The 13,577-nt window shown below is 49.4% G+C and overlaps 1 protein-coding gene across 3 annotated transcripts; it reads right to left on the bottom strand.

Moving 5' to 3' along the window:
* Window positions 1-3,734: 3,734 nt before the first annotated feature.
* LOC144151986 (neprilysin-2-like) lies at window positions 3,735-13,371 on the bottom strand. Of its 3 annotated transcripts, XM_077683171.1 has the most exons (5): window positions 13,140-13,371; window positions 12,953-13,057; window positions 11,230-11,331; window positions 8,978-9,031; window positions 3,735-6,048 (listed from the first exon to the last, which is right to left on the bottom strand). In XM_077683171.1, the coding sequence occupies exons 2-5, from the start codon at window positions 12,965-12,967 to the stop codon at window positions 4,015-4,017; spliced, it is 2,205 nt and encodes a 734-aa protein (XP_077539297.1). In that variant the 5' UTR covers window positions 12,968-13,057; window positions 13,140-13,371; the 3' UTR covers window positions 3,735-4,014. The 3 variants fall into 3 exon arrangements, with proteins under 3 accessions (XP_077539297.1, XP_077539296.1, XP_077539298.1); XM_077683170.1 differs by having other exon boundaries at window positions 12,953-13,371; XM_077683172.1 differs by lacking the exons at window positions 12,953-13,057; window positions 13,140-13,371 and adding an exon at window positions 11,477-11,692.
* Window positions 13,372-13,577: the final 206 nt, after the last annotated feature.

Raw genomic sequence — 13,577 nt, 5'->3', positions numbered from 1 at the left:
GACCACTCCTGTGTACGGGAATGGGGACGGTGATGCTACAAATCACGACAGTAGCGGGCCATGACGCGGCGAATGAGCGTGTCTTGGATAAGGTGAGGATGTTGGTGGTCGTGCCCACGTAAAATTGGAGTAGTAATTTCACCTCGTGGAAGTGGATGTCTAGTTAAGCTTTCACAAACGAAAGAGCAAAGAAATGTACTTCACAAGCCATTGCCCGTGACGAACAAAAGTAACACTTCATGCCTTTCTAAGAGAAGTCGACGTTGGAGTTAAAGGAACACTCAAGACAAAATACAATTTGCTCTATATCGATAGATTGGCTCACCAAGAACACGAATATACCACTCTTACGCGTAGCTTTTCTAAAATAAAGTAGAAAATAGCGAAAACGTGGCGACAGGTGTCGCCGCCCCTGGCTATACCGCGCAACTTGCGCCGGAAATTCCACGAGAAATGTTTTCACAATACGTCATCACAGGTTTATAAAAATTTATCTGGAAGTTTTTGTAACGTTTTGTTTAAACGTCGAAGAACAAACAGAAGCTAGCAACAACAGCCTGAGCGAACAGCCGATGGAGCACGCGGCGACACCAAATGCAACAAGTTCGTTTAGGTTTCGGTGCAATACCAGATGCAGTACTCGGCCATATAATTGCGCGATCCTTGTACGGCACTGTGGGCATAACCACATTTATTACGACCCTTTGCACGCTTTTGCTGCGCCAAAGAAAACACGGGAACGCTTATTTTGGGTAAGGTGAGTATTGCCAATCGTACGCAACGTTTGGCGCACGAAACGTCTTCCCTAGCTCCCACTGGATGGCGCTCCTCCCCCATATGCGATGGGGTGCGCGGTAGATACGCGCGAGCGGTTGGTTCGACGCCAGCATTCGCGCTACCTAAGAAGGTCAATTTGCTTTTCTTCAACAAAGCGTGCAACACTGATCACGAGCCCCATGGCATTCGATAGCGCCATCGCCACTGCTTCGCTTGCTTACGGCTTATTGTGATGCAAACTGCAGCAGTCGCTGTTTGCGTCATGGTATTGCTGAGACGGAAAGGAGGAAGGGAAATGCCTTGTTTTATCAGTGATTTCTCAGAAATTAAGAAATTTTTCAGCACCGAATCAACGCTAAAAACGGCAGTGGGAAGGCCAGATCTTCATTTGAAACCAATTGGCTTTAGTGTACCTTTAACAACTATAATGGCAGGCGAGTTATTTGTTCGCCCGTTCAAATTACTCGCCACATCCTTGCAGTCGGGCATAAGTTTCCCTGGCGATAATCCACGGTGTCTTTGGCGTAGATGTTTCCAAAACGGACAAGAAACGGTTCATGTTGTCGACTCTGACTTACTACAGAGAGAAGTGAACAAGTAAAGAATCATCAGGTTCACAGTATGCGTATCTCCAAGCACACCCAGGCACGCACACTTTCCTTGGGTGGAAAACGATCAGTGGGCACCGGTTAGTGGCTCCGGCCATGCCAAGCATCTCGCGCGGAGCCTTCATGTCAATCCTCTACAAATGTATGCTGCACAAGTGGGCCTGAACCAGGGGCAGGGTTTTGCGTAACGAACGCCACGAGAAAACCTGGGGTGGGCGACGTAATCCGTTTTGCCGTACAAAGTATAAATTTTAGTTCTTTATCCCCCTCTTAAGCTGCTAACCTGCGACTAAAAGGGATACCGTGGAAGGAGGCATATGAATAACGAGATAAATTGTCGACACATACTTGGGTAAAAAAAGAGTATTTATTTTGTCCTCAAGGCCAAGGGCATTACCGAGGGAGTGGTGACTCATGTAGGGGGAGTAATACAACAACAAAGTGACACAAGTGCAGCAGCAGCAACGGTACAGGTTCACTAACACCTTGAATCACATTGTTAACGCAGTGCGGAAGCGTTCGCTATCTTCGATGCCAGCGATTGATACGGAAAGGTTCCATTAGTTCGATGTGCGAGGAATGAATGGCTGAAAGAACGTGTTAGTTAGGCACGTCATAATGCCTACTTAGTGAGTGTGATCGGTGGGGGAATGAGGTTTGTGCACAAAAAAATTTATGAAGCAAGCTGAGCCCATTGTATTTACGACGAGTATCAAGATGAGGTAACTGCATGGAATTTTTCATGAATTAACACTAGCTGTCCGGCTTTAGTTCTGAAGAATGAAGCGAACGGCGTTGTTTTGGACTAGCTATGATTTAATCAGAGGTTCAGAGCTTGGATCCCAAAAAGGATGCTGCGCATTCAAGTTTAGACCGAACTAAAGTTTTGTATGAAAGTTTACCGAAGCAAAGGCCACGGAGGTGTCACGCCTAGTCCGTTTCAGTTCAACTTTATTCGTTTTGAAAGCTTAAAGGGGCACTGACACAAAAATTTAGCATCTTGTTTTTTTCGTTGCGATAAGTAGCTAGTTACCTACTTATAACCTGTAGAAACCTCATTTGCTTCAGCGTGCGACGGTTGTTTAATTAGAGGGATTTTAAATGCGGCCAGTCGCAGTTTCGGTTTCAGCGAGTGCCCTGAAACGATGGATTTTGTGGATTTTGTGTGAACAAAGCTGACCACGTGACCGTCGGAGGGATATCAAAGAGCAGAGCCGCCGTAGCACTGTCGAATCCGCATCGACGGCAGTTTCTGCGAATGCCCCCACGTACTGATCTCGTGAGGCGCTTAATTAAAAAGCGACCGTGGATGTGACGCAGGCGCTGCGAGTGCAAATGCTACCGCGGCTAAAGAACGACGCGCGACGCTCGAGACGGTGGGTGGCAAGACGCGCGCTGGGAGCAGCCGGCCGGTCTGCCTACAGGTCCGCCTACAGATGTGTTCGGCTCAGCACTGCGGCGGATATTCGAGTGCCGCTCTCGTAAGCGGGGCAGATGACAATTTTTAATGCAACCCGCCATCGCATCATTAGCTCCTTTCTCATGTAAGCCACTATGGTCGGGACTTGGGGACAATTTCGTGCAGCGGTAACAAGTTATCACGCGAGCTACCTGCGCCGGCCTGGGCCACTTCGCGGCCGTGGCCGCCGCCTGCACAGCGACCGTGCGGCTAGCTCAGTGGGCTTTTCGTGCCTCCGGCGCGTTTTCGCATCCAATGGTAATAAACAGTAATAGAAACAGAGTGCGTGGAATCGCTGTAGAACTTTGGTCGCGGCCAGCTGCCCGATTAGCTGACGAAATCACGGCGCCTCCGCCGCCAACGATCGGGTCGTTCGTTCTCGAGAGCAGAAGCTCCGCCCTCCGGCCCTCCGATTGGAGCGGCGAGCCGGGCGAGCCCGCAGTGCGGAAGCGGCAAACACAAACTCGTGTTGGATGTTGTTTATTTACAATTGCGCGTGGTCCTCTGCTGGCTGCTCGGTTGCGTTTCGCACACTTCAAAATTGATTTTAAATATGTTCTAGGCTGTATTCGCCGCTGATATTTTGCAGATGATGTATATGTGTTCCCACCAATCTATCTCCGACGTTATCTCGCCTTCAAAATTTTGTGTCAGTGCCCCTTTAATGGCTCACTTGCTGAGGCAGTATTTACAGTCCGTCTGGTAACTCCGTATCTTTGTGCAGCCTAATATACAACCCCGTGATTCATACGTTGTTTCCGCTAACTGGTGATATTTGAAGGTGGTTTTCCAGTGCCGCATGAAGACTGTGATACAAGTGCTGGTGGTTCAAAAGTAAAAGGTACCATTCCGTTTCGTGGTAAAATACTTTAAATCACAAGGCCAATTCAAGGCTGGCACCCGGGACCACGTATTTGTAAAACGTACCCGCGCCAGCGAAATGCGTGAGCGACTAAGTTTCGCAGCAGTGCTTGCAGTCACGTCTAGCAATTAAGCGCAAAACAAACTCGCAGAAGCCAGCTAGTGTAGACTTATATTCTAAGATCACTCGTGTGGACGGTATCCGTTCAAACAAACATTTGTGAAATCAAATCATCACAAATGAATAACTGATCTAGTATTGACCCAAACTTTAAAGCTGTAACGCGGACTCCAACATGCCAGGACGTGCTACTCAAACACGAGACATTTCTTTTCAGGGTTCATGGGAGAGCCAATGGGGCATTCGAATGCGGTGGCGAATCTCTTGGTGTGTCGAAGTGGCACGTTGCACACTTCGCCGTTGCCTCTGTTTGCGCAACTCATGAGGCAGTAGGTCATAAAGAACACCTGGTCATCGGTGTACTCCTCGAGGCCCTCCAGGCGAAGCTCATCCTGGTCGTCAGGCGTCTTCTTGGCTACTGCTTTCCGGTACGCATCGAAGGAAGCCGTCAGCGCGGGGGCAAGGGGAAACAGCGCCGCGTGGCGGCCGGCCGAGACGTTGCTCGACGAGTGCTCGGTGCCTCCGAGATCGCAGTCGACCACGCGGTCGTACGCGCGCGACGGGCCCCACCAGGAGTCCCTCACGCCCCTGTGGTTGACGAGGACGCCGTGCCTGTCGAAGGAGCGGACCATGCACTGGGCAATCAGCGTCCCCAGGGAGCCGTACTGCATGGCCGACGTGCCGTCCAGGTAGAGGAAAGGGGGCTCCAGGGTTCCCAGCGACATGAAGGCGATGTTGTAGTAGTAGTTGTAGCGGCTTGGGGCACGGGCCACTAAACGCTTGGAATAGATGCTGACGAAGTTCTCGTGGCCGATGACCTGGCGGTACGCCCTAGCAACGTTGATGTAGTTGCGCACGAACGAGCCGCTAAGCCTGCTGAAGCTGCTGTACAAACTGTTCAGGGCAACTTTGGAGAAGAAACTCTGTTCGGGCATAGCGTTGAAGCCGATGTCCCGCACTTTAGTGATCACCTTTTGCTTGACGGAAACTTCAATCCAGCGAGCAGCGTCAATTTCGGCCACCACTTGGTCACGAACGCTTTCGAAAAACGAGTTGAGCCTCTTGCGCACGGTGTCGTTGTAACGTGCGTACAAGTGCCTTGCGCTGACTACGACGCCAAAGAAAGACTGCACGTGGCTGAGGCATTCCCGCTTGAACTTCTGCCGGAGCTGCTCAGCGTCACCCGTTAGACACAGCATTGGTTTCCCAGTGACAATCAACAGGTTCTTGCGAATGTACACCCACGAAAAGCCTGCCAAAAGCGATGCTATCTTCGTCTGGTACTTCTTCAACAAGTCATCAAGCTTCGACAGAATGCTCGTGTCTTCAATGAAGACAATGCTTTCCAAGTTCCAAGTGTACTGTGGTTGGTGAAACTTGTTCAGCAGGGTTTCCCATTGTAGAGACCGTCGGGTATTCATGTGTTGGTCGAAGTCTTTCAGACGGAACAGTACGTCCTCTGTGGCGCCGATAGGAATGCTGAGGGCAGCGGCGATTATGTCACGGACAACATCGAATAGCTCATGGTAGTTAATCGCTGTTGGACCAACGTTTAGTTGCTCAATGTGCCTCTCGACAAGTTCTTTAAACCCCTCTACTACCAAATTTGTATCAGGCCAGTTGCTCAGCATGCCTCGCCTTATGTAAAGAGTCTGCCGTCTCCCTCTGTACCTAGGCATGGCTCGCAGGTTGAAGAACATATGGAAGTTCCAGTTGATGCTCAAGTTCAGTAGCACCTCGAGTGGGTCCAGTGACCCGTTCCCTGGCCTATCGGGCCACGCGAGACCCAAGTCCGCCATGAAGCTCTTGAAGATCTTTATTTCACTGTCTGTCTCGATCCGCTCGTCGACACAGCTATGGTAGTACTGCGCCGCTATTGGCAGGACGGCATCCTCTGGGTTCTCCATCTCCGAAACAGCGATGTCGGCGGATTCGTCGAAGGTGCGGGCGATCATAGACGGTTCACTGCGTTTGGGCTTCCAGGAACCACAGACGAACTTGTAGAAGTCATCGCACGGCCCGGTGCTGGTGTTCATGGCGGTGTTCAGTTCCTGAGCGTGCCTTACACAGCCTGGGGTCTCACAGAGGAGCATAACAGGCTTATTCTGCACCCACTCCAGGAGCAGGGTCACGCCTGCAACAACGAATAACGCCGCCACTGCTGCCAGGACAATGGCCTTGCCGTTTCTCCCGGGATCTCTCGAATGAACAGGCTGAGCGCACTGAAAAAGAAAGGAGATTTTTTAATACCACGAAAGTATAACGACTCGTTATTATTAATTATTTTAGCCCTGATTATCAAGTAGATGAATATGAAGTTAGAGTGAGAGACGAGATTGAACGGGACCTGTGCACGCTGTGTTACACATTAGGAAAAGGCGCGGCAAAATAGGGCACGAAAACGTTCCCCTAACGCCGCCTATCATCTGATCACTTCCCCAAGTTCTCTTCAAAACTAAGCGTAACCGTGTCCTTTCCAGCGCGAGAGAAAAGATCCGCATAGAAAAAATCGTTTGTGAATTAAAAATATATAGTTACCAAAAATTAGGCGCCGTTGGTACACTCTGGATGGAAGGTGGATGACCAACGAAGCTGTATAAAATACGTATCCCGCACATGGCTAAGGAATGTTTTAGGGGCGAAGCCCTTTAGGGGTCCCATGTCCTCGTCGTAACTGTCGTCTCATGTAGCCACAGTACTAAAAGACTGGGACACTCGTTTACGCCTCGCGCTGGAACGCTCCGTAACGCGTACAAAAAGAACACCGGCACAGTCATTTACGCCTCGCGCTAGAACGCTTCGTGCTTCAAAAATGCAAGACGTTTACAGCAAAGCTGTATACCTCCACCCCCGAATAGTTTCATCGCCGTTGTCAAAAACGCCAAGGCGCCAAGAATACACTTATACACTGCATGCTTCGCCCCTCCCCAGGTTTCACGTTAGTGGAGATAGCCCGGGATTTTTGTTTGTTTTTGTCTTCGTTAGGTAATGGTAGTAACTATGGCTTTGCATGCGATTGGCTAGTATAAGTTGGAATAATTAGAGTTCCATTTTAGAAGACTTCTGGGGCTGTACGCCTGCCTCCCGCTGACGCCCATGTATGAAAAGCCGCCTGGAATTCCAAAACCTCTGCAACTGCACTCTAAACTATCTAACTACGGAAAAGAAACTCGCCCTAATGGTCTAGTTTTAGCGGCCAGACGTCATATAATGAAGTTTCTCTAAAACAGCGACTACATCCGTCTTCTGCTGGACATTTGCGATAAAGTTGGTTCTGCCGCATGGCGCTTTTGCCTCTAGCCTGCGTCCGTCAAGATTCGGACAACTTGTCACGTTGCTTAGCACCAACGAAAGATGCGCTCTCTCGACGCGTTCAGCGTCTGACCCGCCGGTGCCCCATTCCCGAGCTTCTTTCGAGGAGAACGAACATGCCTGAGCCCCGACGAACTACAACAGTTTTTGTAGCGTAAGCTACACTGTCTGAGGGTGAGCAGTTTCGTGTGGACCTTGAAGGGCTGTGCTGCGCAAGCGCTAGGAGCATTGAATTGGATAGAATTGGATTACAATGTATTGGATTGGATTGGATTAAATTGGATTGTATTGGATTGGAAATCCAATCCAATTGGAGTACGGGTGTGTAGAGAATTGAGTCTGCACATTCGACGATCTCCGCATTCCAGAGGAGTGGCGTCATAGCTATTGCAGACGCAGTGGCGACGGCGCGTGCCCATCTGTGCGCCTCCGTTGCGCAGTAGCGAAGTCTGACGGTGCGCTGGAGCCGCTTGATGGCCGTTTCGCGTGGCTCGTGGAGAGCCGTGCTGCGCATGCGCGAGCAGTAGTGATTGGACTGGACTGGACTGGACTGGACTGGACTGGATTAGATTGGATTGCATTGGATTGGAAATTGTTTTAGCCGCAGTAAGCATGATAATCAGTAATCCTAGACAACCAGGAAACCCGAGAATAACCAGCTGAACCTTAGCTCACGCTACGTATATCCTGGCATAGCCGAGCTAAGCCACTGCTAATTTTTTGTTCTACCGCTGGCAACGCACAGGGAAAACGCAGCTCATTGGGATGCTGCTGTGGAGAACCGACTCTTATCCCATTTGACTACACACGCGCTTTTATTACCTCTTTAAAACACCCGTTATTTTTTTTTTTTGACCAAATTACAGCAACAACGATGGCATTTTGCAGAATGGCGCATTTAGCGCTCTCGCCTTACAAAAACACCGAGAAGGCTAACACGCGGTATTTTCCAAGTCGGGGAGACACGGCTGAAACTGTATCATGAACAAGACGAAGATTACCACAGAAATGTTCATTGGTTTTGGGACTCTGGCGTGGTGCTTGAGTCGCCCGGCTATCTTCACTCGTGCTGTACACCTTCTTCCGCAGCCCAACTGTAATCCTGCTTCGAGTGAAGTGACGCGTACAGCCGCAGTCGGGGCTGAGGAGCCCTACAGGTGCCTACTTGTCTTTGTGGTCGTTGTAGTGATGATCGCAGTGCCTATATATATCGCTCGATCGTCTGTCCGTTTGACTTGCGCCATCTTTGTCGCAGGTCACGGGTATCGAATTAACTACACCTTCATTGCTCAGAGCATAGCGGTGTCTGCGTTTTAGGCGCGAAGCCCCTTAGGGGCTGGGGCTGTTGGAGGCTCCTGTCGTCGTCGTCGTCGTCGTCGTCGTCGTCGTCGTTCGTCTTATGTAGTCACGGTACTAAAACACCGGGAAACTCGCTTACGCCTTGCGCTAGAACGTTATGCGTACTGAAAGAACACCGGCACACTCGTTTACGCATCACGCTAGAACGCTTCTTGCTTCAAAAACACAATTTTTACAGCAAAGCTGTATACCGCTACCCCTAATAGTTTCATCTCCGCTGGTAAAGGCGCCAAGGCGCCAAGAATACACTTATATACTGCATGCTTCGCCCCTCCCCTGATTTCCCGTCAGTGGAGATAGCCCGGGATATTTTGAACAACTGGGTTGTTATATCGTATATCGTATCACCGAAATTCCGAGTGAAATGGCAAGCTCTATGTCGCTGAAAAGTTAGGCGCAGTTCACTGTTTTTGGAATAGTCTGGCACCGAAAGCTCACTTTAGTATAAGAAAAAATTAGCGAACGATCAGCAAGCCTTACCATCTTCGGCTTCGGTCCGAGGCAAATGTGCGTCTTGCTTGTCGACGGTCTCTCCTGGAAAAGAGCAAGCAGAGGACGTACTATTGTGCTGGCAGGAGCACACAGTTGAGAGAATACGTTGTTTTGTTGATTTAAGAGGACAATTCAAAGGTTTATCAGCTTAGCACACCGGATACGGTGTAGATTAAAAATGTCGCCTTTCGATCGCGACCCGAACCCTCTTTCATTCAGTGGCTTAGCAAGAGCTTAAGTGGTTTCCGAGATGTATCGCCTAAACGTTAAAGCATAACTGGCAGTGTGATCATATACGACAGCCAATTACTGTTACAGTTCTTAACTTTTCGAAGATGTTGCAAGGTTGTTAAACGGGTTGATACGAAGAAGCACTTCACGCGCCGCAAATGTATGGCGGGTAAAAAAAAAACAACAAAACATAACTATGAAGCTTTGGATTTCCAATCAAAAAATATGTAAACCAGTTAATACAATTGCACCAGGTAAACAAGATAATTACACAATATCATTGTAACAAAAACTAGCGCTAAGGAAAGCGCTGTTGGAGCATACTCTGCAAAGTTGTTGTTCGACGCAAGAAAATGACCGCAATCTGCCTAGGTATTGTTCAGAGCTTATCCGGAGGCGATGCCGTGAGTTTAGCAAAGGGAAACACATTAAAAAAAAATTTAATTCCAAGGTTTAATTTTTATGAGTTCTTTTTTTGTTCCCGGTTAGCAAGACGACGGACTCGTTCGGCTGCTCGTTCGGCCTCGGGGCGCTCTTTCTTTGTGAGCGCAATAAAGAATAACTAAGCGGAGACGTGCGTGATTCTGCTGTACGAGGCGCATGAAATGAGTGCCTCGTCAATCCAGCCCCTCGCGCACCACGCTTGCTTTCTCTTCTTTGGTGTCAAGGCTACATAACCTCTGTTTATTTCTCTCCGTCTGCCCTGGCGTCACGTGCTCATTCAGACTTCTCTCAATCGGCCCATCTAATCGGATTACATTCCACCTAACAATATATTCTAGTCCGCCCAAAATCCACCCAATCCAATGCCGCGCAATGCAAACCCACCCTCTCCATTCTCACCGCTCTGGCTCTTCCCTTTTCCTACTTCCCGCACCCTCGCTTTCTCTCCCGTCAAGACAGCTACAGATCGTTTGACGGTGTAAAAAAATTGGCCGCGTATCTGCTCCTTTCGTTGCAAATGTCGGTGAGAGACGATAGTCGACTGGCGCCCCTGCCAAGTAAAGGCCTCCCTTCTCTTTCCCGCTCACCTCTCAAGCTGTTCCTTTGCCGTCTCGTTCCTCCCAAGATAGCACGCTAGAGGTTTGCTCAAGTCCATTTAAATTTACCGCGTTCTACTGCTCCAAGTCGACTGCCTCGATGCCAGCGCTGCCGTACGTCGGAGACGCGCGTGAATTGACGCACCCTACTACAACATTTATAAAACCACGATGCCCTACTGCGCGATTGTTCCAAGCGGAACGTGTATCCCATCTAGTGGAACCTTTCGTTGCTACTGCCGTTTGATTTCTTAAATGACGCCAGGAGGCAGCGCTGGAAACAGCAGGCGACGGTTTTCTGCCGTTGATGTAGTATTTCATTTGCTATCGCAAAAACCAAGCATTCATGAATTGTTTAGTAAAGGAACATTTTAAATATTGCTTATGTATTCATTTTCAGCCTCACGTTCGCGTAATGTCTTGTTCTTGTTCAACAACATTGACAAGTATGAACATTGACACCGGACTTAGACGTTTAGACTTGGCTGCGAGTATATAAGACTATTGCACAGATTGTTTTTCTTTCTCCGGGTGGCTCGATCGAGTCTCAGACAGACAGACAGACAGACAGACAGACAGACAGACAGACAGACAGACAGACCGAAAGTTCTGCTTTAAGTAGCCCCCAAAAAAGGCTATCGTCCTTAAAAATACGGCTGTTCAGACTTTCACCGCTGGTGTTGTCACATGGTTAACTCTCGTAGCGGTGTCCTTCTCTTGCAAAGTCGTAGACATCGTGACGCGGTGCAATGCACTATAAGCAGCGATTATTACCAGAGCGATAAAAAATGTCGTGAACGCACGAGGACATCTTGATTGATTGTAGGGTTTAACGTGCCGACGCAACGCAGGCGATGAGGCGCACCGTAGTGGAGGGCTCCGGATTAATCTTGACCACCTGGAGATCTTTAACGTGCGCCGAAATCTCGTACACACACGCAAGAGGAGATCTTGAGACGCTATGCTCACCTCGCTCATGGGCAGGCTGGCTTCCTTAAGGGGAGCGGCCGCGCTGTCCTGCTGAGTGGTGCTTTTGCTGGGTGGCAGCTGTTCTGCTTTCCGTGGGCCTCCCTGAAAGCAGTGGCAAAGGACAAATGGAAGCAGCGACTGGGCATTGTCATAAAGCTTCAGGGCACCGAAAGGCAACAAAACACCGCAGAGAAAATTTCATTCCCTAAAGCTCAGCTTCGCACCATCAACATTTAACAGTTCTTACACGAGTTAGGCGTGACGTGTAGAGCTGGCACAGCCGCTGTATAACACTTTGGTGACGCGGTGAGGTGAGACAGCACAGTTCCTGAGCTCTTAGGCTAATTCCGATACACCAAGATTTTTTAGCAGCGGAGCTGTTGTTACCGGCTGTAATTTCAGAGTTCGTGCGCGCCGAACCCCACCCCGAGGAACGTTATCGCGCAGGCGTCGCGCAGCTATCGCATTGCCCACTCTACAACGGAACGACACGTGATAGCGGCCGCCGCAACACTCGAGGGAAGCGTGCGCATGCGCTCATCATCGTAAGAGAGACGTTCGCGCGGGAGCCAACATCGTCGTTCGCATGCGCTCAGTATCGTGCAAGAGACCTCGCGCGCAACGTCTTCCCTGTTCTCGGCATGGCCCGGCCGCAAATAGTTCTCACGGCCGAGGAAGAGGCCGCGAACCGAAATGCAGGGCGTGCTACCCAAACTATGTGTCCGTCTATCCTCACCTACAACAGCTTCGTGATTCGAGTATTGCGCCTGAGTGCAAGCTTCCCTAGATTTTTTTTATATTAGGGTGTGGCGTTTTAATTGCGCCGCTTGTCTGACTTTTGTTTTGTTTTGATTGATTGTAGGGTTTAACGCACCAACGCAACGCAGGCGATGAGGCGTGCCGTAGTGGAGGGCTCCGGATTAATTTTGACCACCTGGGGATCTTTACCGTGCGCCGAAATCTCGTTCACACAGGAGTTTTTGCTTTTCGGCTCCATCAGAAACGCGGCCGCCGTGACTTTTGTTTTGAAGCAAGCGCTTTTTTTACTTTAGAGGAAGAATAACGAGTAATTCTGCAGTACTGCCTCAAAGGAGCGGGGTCCATTTTATTCCGGTCCTCAAGTTAATGTAGAACGCGAGCCATGATGATGATGATGACGACTAAGATGACGATGCGTCGTCATAAGCTGGCGCACGGAGACGTTTTCGCGTGCAACCAGGCATGCATCATCATAATAATAATCAAATCATACGTCATGCAATAGGATAAAGGCAAAAATTGAATACTGTGCCAGTCTCATCCTGTCTGTACGCCTCCCGGGTTAGCACCTTGCTGTACTGTCCGGTATACGAGCGATTCCAAACAAAGCTAACCTCAATGATTATACTACAAAATTAAAAAACACACCTAAGCAACACTTGCTCAAAAGAGGAGGGGTTTCTGACATTGCTCGGCAGTGGAAACAATCGAAGGAGTCAAGTGCTCGTTAAAATGCGAAGAGTGAGGTAACGAAACAAAACGTAGATTTACATTTCGTCCGAAAATGTTCAACCTTTTATGCGGTGTAATCCTGGCCGACTTAAATTACTAATAGAGCCAGCCGGCGGAAGTATGCAGATAAGCGCATAAAAGAGCTGCCAAAGTTAGCAGCTGCGCTTTGAAGAGAATTTATGACCTATGTCCCCAAAACATCCCATAATGGACATTCGGTGTATATACTCACGTCTCTCATGGACATCACTGTTTCCTCAAGTGGAGCCCGGACACTGTCCTGAAGAGAGCCGCTTTCGGCTGCGTGGGGCAACTCCTGCGCTTTATGCTTGCTCTTCTGAAAACAGGAGGACTGAACGTTAACAGAGCCTCGGGGCATTAAAAATGCTCGAACACCACGAAAAGCTGAAAATGCTTACAGCACCACTTTATGTCGTTCCGTTTCATATTGTCGCAGAAATTTGCCTGTACAGCTTGGCTAAGCACCAAGGCAGCTGCTGCGTAGCCTATGGGGAATCAAGGCGCTTGGCAATCACGTTTGGCGATGTCGAACGAAACGAGGAGGAAGACGAGGTTCGGTGCCCGGCTGAGTCTAACGATCTTCCATCTGGCTAGAGCTTCCAATTCTCTCTAAATACACTAGTGTTCATCTTGCTTTCCTGTAACAATATCTTCTTTCGGATGGAATCGGGATTCGCATGACGCACTGAGCGGGTGTGGCCAAAGTTGGTAGCACGAAATGGTAATGTAATACCGACGCTTAAAGGGACCCTGCAACACTTTCGATAAGCGCTTTTCCTCTTTCCTTCGCGTCTGGAACCACTGCGAAAGCTATAGTTGTCGCCAGCACGGAGCGG

Source organism: Haemaphysalis longicornis, unplaced genomic scaffold (assembly GCF_048455015.1).
Source record: "Haemaphysalis longicornis isolate Haplotype H1 unplaced genomic scaffold, Haemaphysalis longicornis Haplotype H1 scaffold_9, whole genome shotgun sequence".
In the NCBI taxonomy this organism is placed as follows: domain Eukaryota; kingdom Metazoa; phylum Arthropoda; class Arachnida; order Ixodida; family Ixodidae; genus Haemaphysalis; species Haemaphysalis longicornis.
This window is presented reverse-complemented; position numbering and strand designations above follow the sequence as displayed.